Here is a 21,736-nt window from a genome sequence, read left to right on the forward strand (position 1 = left end):
ATGCAGCGTTTTTTTTTAATTTTGTAGCTTTTAACGCCTATATGCATCCGCAAGAACTAAAGTATTGCGAAATAACTGCGAAGCTTTAAAAAATAACAATAAGTAAAGTTGAACCAAGTTCATCAGGAAAGTGGAGCACGGACTACATGGAGGAGTTATTTTAATATTCTTACAATACAAAGTGTAAGTTACAAGGCGCTACGGGCGGCTGGGGCACAAAGTAAGCGTGTGCGCCTTATCGTGTCTATATAACAGCTGGTTGGATGCGCGCGCGCACACTCGCTCACGCCTCTCACACCCGCACGATCGATTTTCCCGCCCTTTGTGATTTCCACCGGCGCGTGAACCTACGCGAGTGAGGTTAGTGCATTTTCACAATTCAGTTATTTTTATAGTGAAAAAAAAAATAGAGCGAAGGTTTGCAAGCGTTTGTGTTTAAACTGTGTTGTGCTGTGTTCGTTCAATATTGTGAATTTAAATATAGTTCTTTTTTATATTTTTTTCTTTTTGTCGCCAAATAAGTTTTTAACAAAAAAAAAATGTGGTGAAATTTGGACTGGTTTACGTGTTCAATGAGATATAAAATATTTTAATTTATTTGTATTTGTAATAATGTTAATTTAGTTTACAAGACAGAAACAATGTAATAAGTTATGCGACTCTTATAGTGTAATTTATGTTGCCATTTACATACATTTTCAATTAAATTTTACATAGTTTTAGTGTACACGTAATTGACTAATTAATTTTATGATTCTACGTTATATTGAAACTAGCTTAGGTACCTATCTATAAAAATAAAAAACTAAAGTACAATTAAAAATACAACTGTTAAATTTTTCGCTTTGTTATTTAAGGCAAGCTCATTTAATAGGGTTCACGTAGTTTTCCGGTACTATGTACAGTCGCCGGCAAAATTTATTTACCATAACTATATCAAAACTTAAGTGGTATTATCAAAACATGAGCCAAGAAAATAATTTTGAAATGATTATGCCATAAAACTCTTTAAAGCATTAAAACTGATTACAAGTGTTCATACTTAATTAACTTAAGTAAACGTAATTAGATAAATGAAGCAACAAATAACTATTTGTTCACTGACATATAAAATAAAGAATAGCTTATAGTTTAATAGAATAAAGGGCCAAAACAAAAATCATACGACGACTAAATAGATCAATATATTGCATTATTATAAATACTAGAAAGCATTTTGAAAAAAACACACATCATCATTTTTGCACACGCCTAGACTTATTGGTACCTACTTACTTATACTTAAAATAATACGTGATTAAGTAAGCAATTTATGTAGAACAATAACACACTCGTGTAAAGTTGATTGAACTTTAGATAAAACTAGATAAATAGCACTAAAGTAGGTACCTCTTTACTGAAAACGGCCGTACTTATGTCTATAGCGATACGATTTATTACTTACTAATTGGTAAAATTTATCTTTTATCAGACAAATCTAAATTTACTAAATAGATTTTTAAAGTAAAAATAAAAAATCCAAAGTTTATTTGCTAAAATTCGAATCTAACATTATTATTTTATAACTTAAACATAGTTTTATCTACACTTTCAAATCAAAGCTTTTTGTGAGCCATAATTAACTGATTGTCGAAAAATTCGATTGCATAAGGCAGTTACCACATAAAATTAAGGCTTTAGCTGCTATTTAAATTTATAGCCTGGTCATTTTAGCGACGGCTAGTGACCGATAGTTTTGTGCAATCGATCTCCAACGCAATGATGTGTTTTTAAACGTGGAGTCGGCGACACGTGCGCCGGCGCACCGTGATCGGAATCCACAACAAGTCCTTGCCTTGCGGCCAGTGTCATGTCAACACACCTCACTGGACGTAGACGAACGATGCTCTTTGAGAATAATGAGGCATCAAGTTTTATCTGATCTGTTAAGTTATCAGCCATCTTTGAGGCCTTGTCTATTATGATATTACAATTAAATAGAAGGCCCTTTTAGATGCTCGCTTAGTGATAGGTACTCTTAACTGCAACGTAAAGGTACGCAAGCTTACGAAACTTAACCTTAATTTTCGTTCTTAGATTCGAGATGTCTGCGAACGAGTTTAGATTGGAGCGCAGCGTAGAGTTGTCGCCGGAGACAAAGGCTATCGCCGAGAAAGAGTTACGGGAGACTCCGGAGAGAGTGCGAGAGGCTCTGGAGAGGCTCAGGGAGTTGCTGAAGGAGAACAAGGACCTGTGCTACGGAGAGGACGATGAACTGCTGACCATCTTCCTGCGGCCCTGCAAGTGGTACCCGGAGAGCGCGATTGCACTTGTAAGTTTATCTGACACTTCTTATGATTGTAATGTTTAAAAGAGGTCTATATAGACTTTTCTTAGTCGACTTTAAAAGGTGTCATTGTCTAAACGTTGCATTAGGGTTTAAATACAAATGTTACTAAGAATACAAAGAACTGTTTGGTGGTTTTATGTTAATATTTTGTGGTATTTCTTTTCGACTACGGGGTTTTTTTTGACCGCTTGTAACAATACCTAGGTCAACGCCCGTTAAGGGATGACAAAGGCGTAAATTATTTACTTTTTAAACGTGACCAATGTCCTTTAGTAATGGCATGACCGACAAGGGTACATTCATTTGATTATCTCAGATATTCGCTTAGAAAAATCTGACCTCCGTTCGACAACAAAAAATATATACTTACTATTATTACAAAACGATTCGAGTTACATTAATCGTATGTGTTTTTGTTTTTGCAATTAAATTTTCGAGAAAACGTTTAACCAAATGTAAACAATTGCCAGTCGTTACTGCTTTAATTTATATTCTGCTTTTATTTGGTAATTAACTATGTTAATAAGTAATTATATATAATTTCATCATTAAGTATTTTATAAATTTCAGTGTAACATTACACTAAAATCATAACAGCAATTACTTAAATTAAAACAGGCTATAACTATCATAAGCGCATAGCTATTTTTAAACGTTTTTTACATCAAAGCTTTACAAGCCTTAGCTAAAAAAATCTGAATCTGTGGGTTGTAAATGTTTTTTCGAAATCGCATCGGTAGTTTCGGAGCTAGCGAACACAATTCAACTATATTATTGGTGTAGTAGTGTAGATGTCTGGTGTAAGCTAAGCGGGTCATATTGTTACACCCTACTAAATTTGCGTAACTCGGCAACTACATAATGTAGTGATGTTTGGCAACTCCACAATTACGAGCGGTTAACGACTGATTTCGTCGGGCCCGTCCTAGACCTCAGTTATTATACCAAGGGTAATAAACGGTGATTATTATCTACTTAAATATAATGTCAGGTTGTTTGAATATTTGAGACGTTGAGCATCTCAAGGGTGCGTCTTACCTATAACTATGGTACAGGGTTGCGTTGCCGGTTGGATAAGTATTGCAAAACATTCACGTGAACGAAGCGAAGTGCATAATATATTAGTTGATAATGTTTTCGTATAATGTTTATTAGAATTCATATCCCGTGAAACGACCTATAGTACTGTGTTTAAATTTTTAAAATCCCGTAATAACCGGTTAAATTAGATCATTTTAGACAAAAAATTAAATACCAGGCATAAATTATATCTTCGGCAAAAAATATATTCAAAAATAACGTTTAGCAAACAATTAGTAAGCAACTCAAAATTAGTATAACATTGGTTTTAAGAAACAAAATTACTCCTTATTTAACGTCCCTGGACAAACTATAAACAACTTAAAGTTTTCTACGAATTCTAGTTTATAAATTTACATAACATTTACAACCGTATCCATAAACCCTTCTCGCGACTCCGCCGCTGTTTAACGAGCTTGGGTCTGAAACTAGTCGGGCAATCCCGGTAAATTCGCGCAAGTAAACCGTGGCATCTTATAATTTAAACAATACTCTGTTTTTAATTAAAAACTACTTATTCTGTATTGTTATGCTGTCTCACTCATTGTTAGGTGGAAGATAGAGACAAACAGAAAAAATGACGTTATTAAGTAAAGTGACGATTGTGAATACGACTATTAATATTTTATTACCCATATAAATATGTTTAAGCTAGTGCATGTATTACATAATGCCAGCAAACGTCGTAATACGGGGACAGTGTTATACAATAATAATTAAAGATCGACAGCCAATATATTTGCACGTTTACTTTGACTGCGTACTTACAGGGGGTCTTCCGTCACCTTATAATCGAAATTGTGGAAGCGTGACAGCGCATTACGCAGTGTAGAGCAGTGTTTCACTCGCACAACTATAAGATAGTGGTAGGACCTCTGTATTGTAATTGTTTGAATAGGTAATCAATTTTGTGTACATCGTTCGTAACATGTTTAAAATGCGGTATTACTAAACGGTCTTTTTTAATTATGCTTTCATTCTGAATCATCGCATCGTTAGTAAATAATTTTAATGTATTCTTAGTTTGTTAAATGTAATGCATAAGGCATCCATATTATATGCCGAAGTTCCTACAATCAGCATAATTTGAAGGATGGAGGAACGAAGAAAGATTTTCTACGTCGTATGTATTCAAATTAAATTTGAACTTCGTACTATTTAAAGTGAGAAAAACAAATTGTTTATCATGCCTCTGTAGGAATTAATGAATACGTAGTTTTATACAATATCAATCTATATAAGTTATATTGTTTTTCACAAATATAACAACAAACCGAATAAATGCACTTACATTATCATAACTTATTTAATTCTAATCGATAACGAGACCATTGCGAAGGGTTGTACCCCACATTACTGTCATTTTTATCTCTTGTTAAACGATAGAACTTGGAGTATTTCCTCTGTTTATAAACATGATATATTACATAGGAATCTGCCCGTTTGGCGTCGGAAAGGGCGAGATAAGCCGCGCAGCCAATGTCAAAGTGCATCGCTTATCGAAACAAGATAATGGTATCACAACGCTATACGCCGGCGATACTATTAAACAGACATAATAAACAATACATTAGAATGTTGTTTGTCGATCGTATAGGGACGTTTAGGGTCACTAGTTAGTGCAAATGATAAAGTATCATCAAATTCTCTGTTTGTGAGAGATGGAAGAGTTTGGGGTCGCTTGTTTTGGTTCGTTTCCTTATTATCAATTTTGGTGTACAGTTTGGTTCGTTAGATATGACTGGAATTGACTTTTTAAAGTTTAAAGTCACAAATACTTGTTGCATACTTGGTTTCATTTATTTTTGAAGTAATTTCAAATTAACACCAAAATACAGCTTAAATTCAATCGTCCAACCGTAATTTTACTAACAAAATCTTTTTAGATGTTAGGATTTGAGTTCTACAAAAAATAACATTTAAAATATTTTTTTATCTGTATCGTACTTTTGTCGTATTTGTAGCTAAACAATGTTATCCAACATTTGTTTACATGCAAATATGGTGACGTCATAAAACAGTGACTCCTTTCAATGCCAACCACTTCTATAAATTAACACATATTTGCACTAAACACGACGGGTGCTGGTTTATTGAGCCGGTTAATCTCAGATCACAACAACACTAACGCATGCAACTATTATAAATTTATATCGAATAACTATGTTCGCATAACTTCCTTGATATCGTAGAATAAGCAAAGCATCAACAAGATTTTTTCCGATCATTAATTCATTTCTGCTCTGCATTTTATTGTTTTCTGGAAACTTTTGGGATAACACAAAATAAATAAAGCATGTCCAGACAAAATAGGTCGAGAACCGTAGGAGAGGAAAAAAATAAATATATTGTTCGAATCAAAAGGGAATGCTTGAAACCATTAGGTAGTGAGTACCACCTTAGGTGCGTACTGCAGATGCCATTCAGGTCAAATATCTAATAGTAAACTAATTACGACTAATTAGGCAGATATTATTTGAGTGCGATGTGCGATCTGCAGCACCGACCTACACCAATTACAACTCAATTATTTTGAACCGAAGCCAAGAACGGCAATTTAAAATGTATTCTCTTTAGAATGGACGAAGCTGGTATTACGAGTATGAACGATGATTATGTTATGGATACGGTGATAGTGTATCGTTATTATTGCGTACAAGGAAGGTATAATGGCGGCCACGGTGGAACGTATTTGTTTAACAAACACTGGCTGTTGCATGTCTCACACGGAAGATTTGCAATAGACCAGTTACACACAGCTGTAAACGCCGGGAAAACAGCCGCCAAGGTCTTTGGCGAGCAAACCAACTGCAAGCAACACGCTGACTTTCTGAACTCGTATTGTTGAAAGTTTCATATCAATCACGTGTTTTCTCATATTGTAAAAGTTATTGTTTCTTTTATAATATGTGGGTTGAACTCGTGATTATGTTTTGGTTACTGCATCGGGCAGTGGGTCTTGTTGGATTAGGTCATTTCTTTGTGTCGTAAATACTGGCAAGATTCAATCCCCATCATCTGATCAAATATCTAGAAATACCTACGTTCCGTATTTAAAATGTTAAAATTAGGTAGACAAGGTGTTATTAATTTAGGTCGTAAATATTGAAGGGGATTTTTTAACAATAACATCACACACTCGGTCATTAGGCTCTTGTATATTTTCGTGAGTAGCGTGTGATCGCGTGTCTCTACATTAAACGCACGAAAGGTTTCTGTATACATCAAGACATTTTATATGAATAACGTTCGACAATACTCATGCTGAAGGATGTTAAAGTAATATACATGGTTTCCTCCATCGATGCTGCAGTTTACAAATAAATAGCTCTTAAAATGGCATTGAATGGTTTCGATAAAACAAATTAGTTAACGTGTAGAACAAAGGGAGTCCTTAACCTGAAGAATTGGAACAATTTACAAACGAGTCTATTTCAAAAGGAAGAAACCTTGAAGTTGATTGCGAGACGTGTTTATGTAAAGGGCGCGTTCATGATCCCCTTTGTAGTACAGCGATGCACTGACAGCGCCGCCGGGTACAGCGGAGTTTCAGTACTCGGTTATCACTGTTTGACCCGGATAGGGCTAGCATGCACTACTGATAATGAGCTATTCTAGTGTATTTCCAAAGATAACTCCAGTTGCTGTGTAACCGCATTTCCAAACCAAACCCATAAAAAAATAAACTCATACTACCACCAAACCAAACTCATAATATCCGCGATAGTATCCAGGCATATAGCAAAGAAATACTATCAAAACATTTCGATACTTATATGTGTGCCTCATAATTGTGTCTTACATCCATCATTGTTAACTTTAAACGCAACAATTCGACCTTGCATGCAAATAATCACCCAAAGACGATAAGTCTAATTACGAAACTCCAAAACCAATGATTAACATATCTATTAAGTGAATTATTTATAATATATTAATGCCTGTACACAGTGCAATAAACATGCTATCTGTCTGATAACAGTTGACCGTAGCGTCCGCAGTTGAATGACGAAGGCGTCACCTCTCGATAATTATGATGCGCTGGTTAACAAGTCAACAATTATTCAGAGAGTCAATTAATAGTTACATGTCTAACCCACATATGGACATTAAAAATACGTAATTTGTGTCCCAATTGAATCATGCAGTAGAGACACACTGCCTATGAAATAAAACATACTTATTTTTATACGTATTAAATAACTATCGTCCTCTTTTTTCTAAAATATTTCAAATATGAAAATAACTTAGTTTTCCATTGGGAGAATAAGTAGATCAGCTATTTTTATTTGTACCTAAGCGTGGGTAGTGTTTGTTTTCTCGTCAAAACTTGCGGTTGGTATCTTGTTTGTAACTCAAACAGATTAACAAACGAAATAATCGTTCATTATTAAAGATTGCTCAAGGTGCACTGTGCAGTACTAGTTCACAAAGAAATAGAAACAATTAAACGTTATTAAAATAATAACAAGAGATTGGACAAGTCGCGGTTATGGTCTGAACCTACGTGCCTAGTATGAGACTTGTACTGATGCAATCAGCACTCACCATTCTGCCTTAAGCAATCGATCCAAACTGGAAGATGTTGACGACCAATCACTGTTCACTACTACAAATCGGTTAAGGTAGAGTATTTGTCATGGACGAAATGTCTTAATTGACGTAAGAATATTCTGTTAGGTGAATTGTGGGGTCTTACATAATTATTCACAGTTGACCGTGAAGGCTAAGTATTGATGCAATGTTCAAATTGCAGCAATTTTGGTATCGTGTCTATTTATGGAATTAAAAATAGCTGACTGCGAGCCATGCAATGAATTTTACTATCATTTTCGTCACGGTTTTTAATTTTCGTCTAGCTAATCCCTTTTTCATTATTGTAGAGCAAGATAGAGACAGTACTAAATTTAACAGCAAAATATTTTTGATCAAAATAATTTATTTAAATAATTCGTTTAGGAATTTAGCGAGTCTAATACTGTGCCATACATAAAACATTCTTCCAAAATGTAGGTGCAGAGGCCCAAGTGAAGTACGTTTAAGTATATTAATTGAGAATTGCGTTTACTTTGTATGGGTGACGAGTGTGCAGTGTCCCATTCATCAAGTCGATACGTGGCTTACATAACCCGATCCGGTAAATAGAATAGTTACAATCTGCAATTGACTGACAATATAATATTTACCGGTTGTTTTCATCATTGTAATGTTGGTAATATACCATATTATCGAAAGTAACAAGGAAATGAGCCCCATTGTGGTTTGCACAGATAATGTAAACTATTCGATTATTATGATAACAAGTTGAGATTGCAAGAATCAAGTTAAACTGACAATATTTTTGTTGTTATCCTTATTCTAGACTGTTGTCTTTTTTATCTTTTGCATGAAGATAAAGAAAATACAAAGAGTAACTGCTAAATTCACTACTACCCAAAAAGGTCTCAACAGTATCATTTAAAGTCCGTTTAACGAAACTTCCTTGTATCAGGATATTAATTTCGAATTAGACCTCAGTTTTTCGAAAGAACATTTTGGAGGCCAGTTTAAAAAAAAACTTCAACGACGTATATTTTATAATGACTGGTATTATCCTCACGAGACAAGTTTCGTCGAAGTGTTCTCACAGACATACCTGTAAATTACGCTAACTTCGTCTACATCAGCTCTAATCATATCATTATATATTTTCTCTTTAAAGTCAAGTTTCTAGCCGGAAAGTGCTGCCATGAACAGTGATAATTTGTGCATAAATTAAACTTTTAAACGTACAGAACTTGCAGTGAACTTGATTTCTCAGAAGATTGTAGAGTCACTTTCGCGCTGTCACTTCTTACACTGGTCTAGGTATTTATAGATCTCTCTATTTGATCGACGGCGTCTTATCGTTTTTTTGGCTTGAAAAGAAGAAAAACCTAATTGCCTTTACTTTTCGGCATGTCACAAGCCTTTTTTTGCACACAAACAAAACTCTTATAGTTAAATAAATAATTATTAGACCTAATAATTTCCTTCAGACTTCGAAACACATAAAACCTTTTAGTGTTTGTTTTTTAATAGCTGAGTAATTCCAATGCATCCGATACCCGATCAAGGTTTAACGCATTTGACCTAGAACCAAATTTGGTAGATAACAAAAGTGTTTATCCTTTAAATGCAGAAGTTGCAAATGTTGTCATGTTCATAAACGTTTATTGACTTTTAATCACGACACATTCGACCCAAACATTTTGACAAAAGCCAAACGCTTTGTAAATTAAACATTAGGCGTTATTTAACTTATACATTGTTTTCAGATGCGTCGTATCGCTGAGTTCAAACGTGACAATGCATCTCTTCTCGATGGGTTGCTGCCAGAGCAGGAGAAAGACGCGTTCCTTGACCACAAGGTTGTCAATGTACTGAAGGGACGAGACCACAAAGGCAGAAGAGTCTTAATTGTTAGCGTTGGAGGTGAGGACAAATTTCAGAAATTTATAAAAGAGAAAAGAATCTAATTTGTTAGTGCATAGTTTCAACTAAGTTCATTCTGCATTTTATCCCAATAGATCTTGCTGTTTAAGCGTGGTTTAAGTTTATAACATTAATGTGATACAAATCTGTTATTTTCTTTGTTACAACATTGCTTAAGTACCATTAGCTTCGTACTTCGGTATTAATTGAAAGTGCATGAGAATGTTATACATTTGTTTTAATTGTTTAAGTTCAATAGGGCAGTAGGAAAGATGATTCCGTGGATGAATCACAATTAAAAATTATTTACATTTAGAACCGACCTAGATAACAGTGGACCTTGTCCAACTTCCGTAGTGATGTTATAATAACAAGCGAAGGGCTGTCATTTACATTCATGCATTATCGTAACCTTTGAACTAATTGAGTAATACTTGTATTTAGATGACTCTAGTCACGGTGGATACCGTCATCCTACTGTCGACTTCATGCCAGTAACGTAATCATATTACGAAAGTCATCTCATCGTATTTTATCACTGCACTGTCTTTTGTTTTGTAAATATGACTTAATATTGTTGCTTGCATTCACATCTATTTAGATCCTTTACTAATGCTGTATTTTAGCCGCCAATCCTTCACCGTTCTGTTGAATTAACACTTCTCAGGACAATATAAAAAGCCGTTTCAAGAATAAACTTAATCATTCATATGGACAACTGTAATTGGATTTCAAATTTCAATAAACGTGCAATAGTAATAAATATAACATATATAGGTAATTAATTCAAACAAAAAATCTTATTACCAAACGCCGTATCTAAATTCAAACAGCTTTGTTAAGGTATTACGTTTCTTTAAAACAAGATAATTATCATTACAATTCCAAACACGAATTGCGCGGTATTTATCACCGTTGAGTGAGCCTCGATGATCCATCAAATCCTATGTATTGTGAATTCTTTATGCAAGCTCAATAACAATAATAATGATGAATTGTGATGATTAACCGCTTGACTGTACTTTCGTGATACATAATGTCTGTAATTGTACATTGTATACTTAGAGTACTTTCTATTTAGAAAAGTATCATCGCGTGAAAAAGTCGAAGGATAAAATAGAAATTGTTATCATACGTCGTCTTTGAATTTGTTGCGAAACTATTTGTCATTTTTTGTCCATTTAAAGTAAAGAATTTGGCGCGTAGCGTATGTATGTATTGCTGTAAAGTTTGCAATACCGTATTCTATGCGTATACGCAATAGAAATAATCAGTGACAGTTCGTCGGTGAACCGCATACAAAACTATACAAAAACCCATTCCCCGCATATATGGCCATTATGGTTGTGGGGACTAAATAATTATCTAACCGTTTATGTTTTCTTCTCGTTTCATAACTGTTGGCTTTTCACTCAAAGCTTAAACGTATAGAGAATGTTTTTCATTGTTAATGAGAAAATCAAATATTAGGTAACTTGGGAGCCAAGTAAAGTGGTGATTGTACGCGCACCGGGATACATGATAAACAAATTAGTTGTTCTTAGAAAATTCTGTTTATTACCATTATTTTAATGTACCTACACTAGAAACAGTGTATGCCGTATGTAGTCATAAAAAATATATCAATCAGATTATCTTTACTATAGTACTATTATCCTTATTCATTATTTTAACAACAGTCAGTAAACATGCCTCTTTTAATTTTAAGGTACATGGGACCCAAAGAAAGTAAACGCCGATCAGCTGTTCAGACTATTCTACTTGATCCACGAGGCCGCCATGTTGGAGCCCGAGTCACAGGTCCGGGGGACCGTGGTGCTCATGGACTTCCACAACATGGGATGGACACAGGTTAGTACCAACTGCCTTTAAGACTCATTTCGTACACGCTGACCAAATATCACCCTTAGGGGACATACTCTCTTTGTTAAGCAAAATGTAGAGTCAAATAGACATATCAAAACTTCACTTAGCCAAGTGTTATACGGCTTGCACTGAAGCTTTTTACACGACCTTTGTCACTGATATGATTGACTTCTTGGTCAGGTTATACTGACCTCGGTCAAACGAAGACGATTTAGCTTACAACTCTAGCAGCAGCGTTTTTTCAACTGGCCCGATTATGACACAACAAAAACAAACTACAGAACAAAGGGAGACATCTTTGTTTATCTGGTCGTATATAATACAAGAAGTAAAGTTTTTTCCATATCTATATTACAGTGCAATATATTATTGTTCGTTTAACCTTTGTATTTTAAAGAAAATTAATTATTGTAAGCTGCGTAACCGAAGTATTTTCATTGACACCAATACTCATTATGTATCTCACAAATAAATTAAAATCGGAAAATTACGTGCCACATTTCCTTTAGCGGTAAATCTATTAAAATATATTTGTTGAATTTTGATTGTGCGACTTATTTGAAAACTAGTAAATATTGTTTTTCGATTTGGTACCTACGCAGTTTCATTTATACTTCAGGTGTACGTATTAAAATGAGTGCGTTAATCGTGTATCGTCTGTCTTCGGTTTACGTCAAGCCGTCTGGTCGAGTGCCGACTCTTTAATTACGAAATCTTGTAGTTATTCGTGCCAACTAAATTATCGTGTCGTCATAATCATCTAAGTTGCTGACTCTAGTTCGTATTGCTTGTAGAGCATGCTTGTTGACTTGTAGCGTTATTGTTTTAAAGTTCATTGCGTTTTGCACAAGTGTTTTCGCTTGGCCTAGTGTCTTGTTTTTCAGGAAATCGCTAATCCATAATTCATGATGTTTATAATGAGTAGTATTGTTCTATATTATTAGAAAAAGAGAGCAAGTAAAATAAATACTTCTATTACGTGTTACAAAATATTTAAACAATGTGAAATAGAGTAAATTGTTAACCGCGTGCATTGTTTGAATGCGTTTAGTTCGTTTTTGGCTATAATCCAAAATCTACTGATTGTCGTATCGATAACGTCATTGTATATTTATAGCACCAATCTATACGTCTGTGTACTAGGGCAAAAAGATAACGCCGACTCTCAATATTAGTTGGATGTGAACGGATCACTTTCACTGCGCGTGCGCAGCCACAGCGCACGCAGATTTGAATGTATCGTAACGAAGTGACAGCGGGTGTCACACGGCCGTGTTGTGAGACTCATCACACTTGTTTTGGATTTTGTATGATATACAAAATTTGCTTGTTGTTGGCTCGTGTGTCAGACGTTTAACAACTATATTGTAGATTCCATGGAAGCGGTTATTCACTCTTACGATTTACTAAAACATTATTAACATGAGGATTGCCTTCTTCATTAACGCCAAATTTAATTTAAAGCTCAAAGACAGTCCTTTTATTCCTTGTCCAAATGTTGTTTCATTTTTGCTGTTGTCCCAAAAGTTCTGATGAGTCATGTAGTGCCTAAAACAATGTGTTGGTACCTAGCTCAGTGCTGCATACTTCTGTTTGCCACAAACAAAGAAATGTTTTAAAGTATGTTGTTGTCGTGCCGTCGCTCTTTACATTGTTTTGTTTATCTTTGTTTTATGCGCAGTTATGAAATAATAACATGTGCATTAATGCCAAGTAAATAAGGTATTTAATTGTTTATTTACATGAATAACAGCCTTGTATTTGTAAATTTATCGCAGTTTGATTAACACCATCTTGAAGCGAATTAAGAAGATGTGATATTGCATTAGTGCAAATGAAGAGTTTCAACAAATAGAGATTTTGCAATTATGTCAATGGCATGTCTAAGATACATTGGGCATCAAGTACGCTCTCTGTTAGACGGTTAAGTACCGAATACAACATTTGCAATCTAGTATTGCAGTTGTAGTTATTGCACAATACTTCGCGTATATAAATTGGCTGCACGAATTGCAGACACGAGTAAGAGTTACCTGACAACAAATCGTGTGATCCACAAATATTTGATCGAAATATGGTCGATTTGCTGTGCACTCCAAAATGTTGATTCTGTCTTTGAAATGACCATGAGTATCACCGAATGAGTGATGTATTTGTTTCACATTCTATTATTTGAATGTTCTAATAATTGCAACCTTACCTAGATGACATAAATGTTTTGTTTAGTAAAATATTTGGTATTTCAAATTTTACATCAAATGTAAAGTCCTAAATAACCAATGCAGGTCCGAAATCCTCTTCTGCATCTTAAGGAATTATTGCTCAGGAGGGACTAGGATTTTATTCTAGGCTCATCAAGTTTTTTGCCATATTTGACACACAAACAAACTCGTTTAAATTACTACATTATCTGTAGAATGATGGTCGGGCTAATTGTAAACATCGAACAGGATCTAGTATATCAGTAAGTGTACATATATCTTATCAAAGCTATATGTATAGTAATTGTGAGATTAGCTTCGGAATGTGTTTCTAAGGAAAACTCCTTTGAGGTAGATCCTAGTATTGAATTTCCGCGATTGTTGTCGCATTATCATTTTATCTCGTATCGTGACAATACAAATATTAATACTAACTTAAAAAATGCAAGACTGATTTCAAATTTAAATGGTCTATTTAAATAAGGTCGTCTTCAAACATGACACATAAAATCTTCCTTCCGGTTCTAAAGCAGAATTCCAGAAAGTAAGGAAGTTTGTTTTCCAATATACATCAAACAATCGGCAGTCACGTCACGCTTGGACAAAAAGGTCAAAGCTGTGAGTGTCACGTCGCATAGTTTATATTAGGATTTGCAAAATGAATGCATTTCGTCTGCCGATCACGCAGCGCGCGTCATGATTGTGTGAACATATTGATATCATTAAAAGCGTGTGAACTCAACTACCGCGTTCTTTATCGGAATGTAATTATCATTGTTTAGGTCAGGTATGGGCGTATGGCTAAATTATATTGTTAGTAACAGCAGCTGGGAGTACAACAGACGAGTTATTGTAATTTTAACATACTCGTACGTCGCGTATGCGATCAATTCATTTGTTTATATCGGCTGAAGCGAAACACTATTGATTCCTGATTCCATGTTTTATTAAGCGTAAAATAATGTTTAGGTGAGTGTCACGTGCACTCGCAGCCGACACTTTACCAAACAATAACTCGGTTCATTAACATAATGAGGCGAAGGAAACTAATGTATCAATGTGTAATTATAACAGAATCGAACGGAATTCGTCATCTTCATTAATAAGCATCGAGCTCACAGGGAAAACGCATAAAATGTGTTCAGGGTTTTCTCTCAAGGGTTGTCACGTACGAGGCTGTCGGTTCCGATACACAGATGTCACTTATTAGGTACATTTACTGAGTCTCTATAGTAAGACAGTTTATAAGCAACACCACCAAGTAGCTGCCACGAGGTGTTATTAACTAACCGCAGAATTACAGTACTAAATAGCGAATGTTACGAAAATCGGAGCGGATATTGAGCAACGGTAACCAGTCGGTGATTACAATTAACTCTAGTACTATGCGTTGTGCCATTTAAGGCCACTACTTAAACATTTTTAGATTAACTGAAGATCAATATTTTAGGCAAACATCCGTCCTTTGGAAGGAAATGGGATTTCCTTTGCGTTTGTTAAGGACGATGGTAAATAAGAGGTTGTGTAAAGAGTTTTTGTATGTTTTCATATGAGTGTCGGTCAACCTGATCTGTATCTTAACCTTCGTAGCTTGGCCATAAATGGAGCGTGATGTACCGCTAATATGAACAAAATTATAACTCTTTTCAGTTAAGAATATTTGAACATACCTCCATATGTTGCTCGACTAAAAAAATCAAGATATAAAGCGTCTTAAGCGTCGTACCCTACATGTATATTTCATTCAAATATTCATTTCTCTAGTTTAAAATTTCTTCCCAACATTCTTCTTGATTAGATTACCTGCAGTTTTTTTATGAATGCGTAATAAACACGATACATAGCCGTGACGACTGTCAAAAACAGTATTAACAACTTACCAATAATTTAATGTTTCACGTTTTTCAAGTGTTATAAATTAACATAAAATGTATGTTAAATCCGTTAGATAATCCTCCCAATGTAGGGCAAAGTTTTATTGTAGGCTGCCGTGGATTATACAGGAATTTAAAGATATCTCTAGATCCTTGAGCTTAAAAAAATGATAGCATGTTGTAAAAATGACGATAATAATTCCGATTGTATTGTATTTCAATGCAAAGAGTATATCAGTCCTTTGTATTAACTGTTGATAACATCTCACGTGAAATTTGGATAATCCCAGTATTTTAAGTAACTTCTGATAATCACGTTTTGTTCTCAAACAAATAATGAAGCGTCATCGATTGCAATTTTGTAATATAAATAAGTTTTTTTAACAAATATAGTAGGCGTGTCTTTATAATTTGAAGACGTTATTGAAACCGAAGATTGGCTGAACGAAAAATCGTAATATAGTCTGAATGTCAGAAGCTTATTCCAACATATTCTGAAGAAAAGGTTGAACAAAGGAGAGCCTAATTAATTGTGGACTGATTTTAATGTCGTACACTAGTGATGTGTAACTAAACTTGGCGTAGTCTTATGAAATATAATCTCTCTTATACTTTGACCGACCTAGGTTAAATAGGGCTTTAGTATCAATTGTAACCTTGGCTAATTAACTTGTTATGTATCTGCTTATAAATATAAACTGGAACGATAATATATCATCCGCTTAATGTCTTAAACACGATGTATGTCTGTCAAGCGTCCAGTTTCATATTATTTTATCTTTGAGTACATTAATAGGTTTGTCGTTGTTGTCCTCTTGACAAATAGATGTAGGTATTTAGTCTAAAAAGACATGCGAGGTACATTTTGATAACTTGTATTGTTACGATTACATACAGAAACGGCGGACTCGACAAACGACTAATTCTTTAGGCAAACTTTTACTTAACTTTTGACTGGTGGTTTTTATATTTCACAAAAAGCTATTTTGAATAGGCTTTCCTCAAGTAAGTCATGTTGAGGTCGGCAACATGACTGTGTGACAAATACTTTCTAACACCAACACCAACCGCTCAATTGTACCAGGAGAACATACATAAGTAGATAGTTGACAGCAGTTCACCATGTTACTTAACCCGGAACAGATAGCGACAGGCCTACCGCGCCAGGCCACAGGTTATCATCCGGTCACTCACCCAACATATTTGACAAGTGACGTCTAATCTATTTGATTAAAATTTGTCATAATAGTTTATTGTCTTTTGTAGGTGACTGTGTTATCATATCGATAAAGGAATTAAAGAAATGTATTATGTAGTATACATAGGGTTAACATTCGTCAATAAGCAATATTGACCTGTATATCAATACGGCTTAGGTTGCTTTTTCATCTCGAGGAGTTACTTTATATACATATTGCGATTCCAGGAGAAGGGTTACTTGTGGTCGTTGCGGTTAAGAATACGATACTTTACAACGAAGGTCTTAATGTTGGCACTTGACGATAACTTGACATACTCATAAGATTAACTTAAGTGATAAATAAAAAGTAATAAAAGCCGATCAAGTACAAGTCGGACTCGCGACACTGACGGTTCCTAACAAATAAAAATATATATAAATAAAATACCCTTGTACATCATTTATATTTATGTTGTGTTACTTTTAAGACCTCTTGTGTGTGTACATAAATTATTAAATAAAAAATAAATAAATAAACGACGTAGCTTTCATCATTATAACTTAAAATAAATAACTAACCACAAGTCTATCCTCCCACGGACTTACCTTTCTTCAGCCGCTACGATGTTATAAATAAGAAGTGCTTTCACATAAGTAGGGATAACTCCGATTATTATTTAAACAAATGAATAAATTGAAACATCAAAATCAATGAAAAATAATTTGCTCATCATCACCATCATTAACAACTTCAGCCCATATTCGTCCACTGCTGGATATAGGCCTCCCCAATTGCACGCCATCGATATCTATCTTTGGCTGCTCCCATCCAGCTCGTGGCAGTTTGATAAACTTGCCTATTAACAAATTTTTATTTTTGCATGAAATAGTTTTTTATTATTCCCTTTTCTTTCCAGACTATGGGTCTCACTCCAGCGTTTTCCAAACGCCTGCTGACTTTCATCCAGGACGCGATGCCACTCAGACTGAAGGAGGTCCACTTCGTGAAGCAGCCAATGATCTTCAACGTAGTATGGAATATGTTCAAGCCATTCATCAGGGAAAAACTTAAGAACAGAGTGAGTTTCGAACCATCAAGTTATGTTATAAGGTTATCTTTGATGAATGCATGCGGTGTGAAGTAGGCATGCGCAAAAATAATCTGTACCGCACTACAGACAATTAGACTTTCCTTTTCCGTACTTTCTACAAGTATGATTCTATGTTAGGTTACTTTTATATCTAATATTATCTATTTCCGTAAAACCGACTGTGCTAATTTAGTAACAGTCTTTGTTGCGTCAAAAACCTAAGCAGCTTATAGATTGACAGGTTGGTACACAAAGTACCTGCTCTGTTTATTTCATGCTTGCACATATATTATTATCTGTGTCAGTAATTCAATGATCAATCATTGCCCATCATCGTTGCTATAAAAAAGTAATTTTCATTTTTTTATTGTTTGCGTAGAAGCTTGCGCGATAGTTCAGTCAACTGATTTTTGCGTAAATATTACCATAACCAAATTACCATTCGTTTTGCAGTTTAGAATAACGACATCTAGTGGGCATTTCATAAACTACGTAACTTGATTTTAATTGACTTTTTTTATTTTTGCATTTCCTTATACAAAGTCGGGAAAATAGATGAAAATTCGGGAGATTATTCACATTTAGCTTGTATATTGATTTGCAATGTAGCCGCGTAGGAGTGAGTAGTGATTGCATAGATGTAGGCAGAGGCCACAGAATTACAACAAAGAAGAAACTGATGAGTCTCTGAATCTAGATGTAGTATATATCTGTTTATATGAATGTATCCTTGAAGTGTATTTGTATATGACCTACCAAATGCTAATTTAAAAAATCTAATTTCAGATCTTCTTCCACGGCTCCAAGATGTCTTCCCTCCACAAGCACATGGCGCCCTCCCACTTACCCGCGGACTACGGCGGCGAGCTGCCGGCCATCGACTACTCCGGCGCCGAGTGGTACCCCGTCATCAACGACGTACTGCCCTACATCCACAACTGGAACACGTACGGCTTCGCCAAGAACACGTAGACTAACTTAAAACTAGACCTGTGACTGCCAGCGTGATTATTATTGGCAGGTAGAACATGTGATCCACAGCCGACGCTCAGCAAAATGTCTTGCTGTATTTGTTATTATCAAGTTAAATGTGGAGACAGATAGATGAGAACGTCACTTGCCTAAGTATCGTTCTTGCATTCGGCTGTCGGATCAATTATTTAGTACAAGACATTTATCCTCAGTTATTTTTTAGGTTGGGTTTCTCACTTTTTTTTTCAGATATTACTTATCTCAGGACACTTTTTTGAATGCACTTTTCTTTTTTTTTCATTTTGCCTAATCACGTTTGGCAAATCACACCTGTTTATACTATTCTCAATTTTAATTTAGATTTAGATTTAATTTAAGACTTAAACAAAGTGGAGTATGTGTTCGAATAGTGTTGTTCTTAAGTCCCGGCCTTAGAGTGGTGATTAGATAATTGTTAGATAATGCCATGTGCCCGAGCACCACTAGTATAACTTGAGCTCTTCCGTAATCAGGGTTCTATGTTACTTATATAAGTATAGATATTACCAAATTTAGAATAAAGTATAAATTCAATTAAGATTAAAGTTGGTAGCTTAATATTTGTACTTCCAAAAGCGTGAATGAATGACAAAAGATTTTGTGATAAATATTGACAAGTTATATAAGAATGTGATTGTATTTGTTATATGTGAGCTGAACAGAACAGGCTAGATAGCTGCGGTTAAGAAATTAATCGGTAGTTGTTCATCTATGCGCTTCTAAGTAGGTTTGATGTGTACATAGACAACGACTGGTTGGTTCATGTTATCTTTAGATGTAATTGTTTGTGGTACATAACGAATGTTTCCTGTTAGGATGCGAGCGAATTTCATGACAAGTAGGTACAGCTAACCGAATGTCAGTGAGCACTACGTAGTACGAAAATCAACTATATTGCTGTAGTATTGAGAGCCGTTTTCGTCAAGTGGCATTGAGTAGCGGTTGACTGTACTGACAATTTGTAAAGACAACAAAGAATTTATTTATTTAGATATAAGAAAGGAATATGTTCCCGTTGTGCACAACTCGCATGTCGTAGGCTGTGACAGTATGACGGTACGGTGCCAGTTCTGAATATTAAATCACCAAATATAGAAGTTATTTTAGCAATAAGAAATTGGGAAAAAAATTGAATTCAAAATGTAATAAAAATTTGACTGTCATAGGACTGTTTGCACCGAGGAGCATTTCTTCGCATTTAATTCCATCTGATTGCAATTAATGTTCCATTTATAAATTGTGGTGCTTATTCCCGCGTGTTTATATAATTGTAAATCCTTTATGGTAATAAGGGTGCACATTCACTAGCAAATGTTGTGTCTTTTGAGTAATCATTGTTTGTAATCGATTATTGCAATAATCGAGAATCGTGTTTTTATGTGTGAGTGGTATAACAACGATATTTTTTCTTGTGATGCCAATATGCCTTTAGACGCATTCCAATAAATATTTTTGTATTTTTTTAGGTTTGTAATACTTTATTGTACGAAATGAAAATACCTGAATTGCTCAATATTTACATGTTTGATGCGACGCAATAATGTGCGTTTTTTGTTTATAATAGGATTAATATAATTAAAATGATTAAAACCATAAGCTTGTTTGTATGTACTACACCCAGAACCCAACCATAGATTAAATAAAATCTATTCCTTGATCCAATGGTATTTGAGGTAGCTGAATAATGAGATGCCTTGTTTCATTACCTAGATCAGCGAAAAAAAAATGTCCGTCGGTTTACTATACGTCGTTTTTTCTACCTTAAATTTTATTTTTCCGGACGTGAAATCATCACAAGTACCTACTCCTGTTGCTTTGGTTTGAGCAGAAGGGAGAGTAAGACTTTTACTTTTTAAAACCAGCCATGTTTCTTCTTTTGCCGGATGTGTACCGGGGCCGCGGTAACCATTTTGGACAATCCCGCTTCCCCGGCAGGACGATATTTTTACCTTGATTGCCGATTTGGAAACGCAACACACAACTGGGACAGTCCGAACAGTATTATTTAATAAACCTTACACATGACATGCAAAATGTACTGAATGTAGACACTTAGTTGAGACTAGTTACCGCCACAAAAAGGTCAAATAATTGATGGATGTTGGTCATACCATGCAATTTAATTTTTCATCATCATGAGATAAATATCACGGATGCGTGTTTCCGCTGAGTTTATCCGATTTAACAGACCGTTGTTTAAAAAATCCTTCTTTTGTTTGTTGTGTTACCTTGTCCTTCTTCCACTTCACTTGTTATCGGATACATATTCGCCTATCGCTAAATGACAAGAACTTCAATGGATAAAGTATTTGCTATCAGTAAACAGAAAGGCGTTTAAAGTTGCTTCTAAAGCAGTTTGTGTTGGTGACGTAGGTTTCAATAATTTAAATTAATCTAAACGATAATATTGCTGCAATAAAAGCAATTTTATATCTTTTGGGAAAGTCGTGTTTCAGTTTTTTAATTACTTTTCTGATTATTTTGTAAGTAGTTTTATAATAAAAGTATGTAAACGATCATTATTATTTATATAGTGGTTGTATCGTAATAACACTATGAAAGTCTTAGGTCTACGCTACTCATCGGGCATTGTACTTAATGTGTGTATAACGCAGTTTATGATCACAATAAATTTGAATAGGAACCGTTAC

At 34.8% G+C, this 21,736-nt stretch overlaps 1 protein-coding gene across 1 annotated transcript; it reads left to right on the plus strand.

Moving 5' to 3' along the window:
- Nucleotides 1-258: 258 nt before the first annotated feature.
- On the plus strand, nucleotides 259-20,678 carry LOC113493217 (clavesin-1). The gene is made up of 6 exons (XM_026871084.1): nucleotides 259-360; nucleotides 2,077-2,311; nucleotides 9,706-9,862; nucleotides 11,571-11,713; nucleotides 17,901-18,062; nucleotides 18,861-20,678. Exons 2-6 carry the CDS (start codon nucleotides 2,084-2,086, stop codon nucleotides 19,044-19,046), a joined length of 876 nt encoding a protein of 291 aa, XP_026726885.1. The 5' UTR covers nucleotides 259-360; nucleotides 2,077-2,083; the 3' UTR covers nucleotides 19,047-20,678.
- Nucleotides 20,679-21,736: the final 1,058 nt, after the last annotated feature.

The sequence above is a fragment of the Trichoplusia ni genome, chromosome 4 (assembly GCF_003590095.1).
Source record: "Trichoplusia ni isolate ovarian cell line Hi5 chromosome 4, tn1, whole genome shotgun sequence".
NCBI classification, from domain to species: Eukaryota; Metazoa; Arthropoda; class Insecta; order Lepidoptera; family Noctuidae; genus Trichoplusia; species Trichoplusia ni.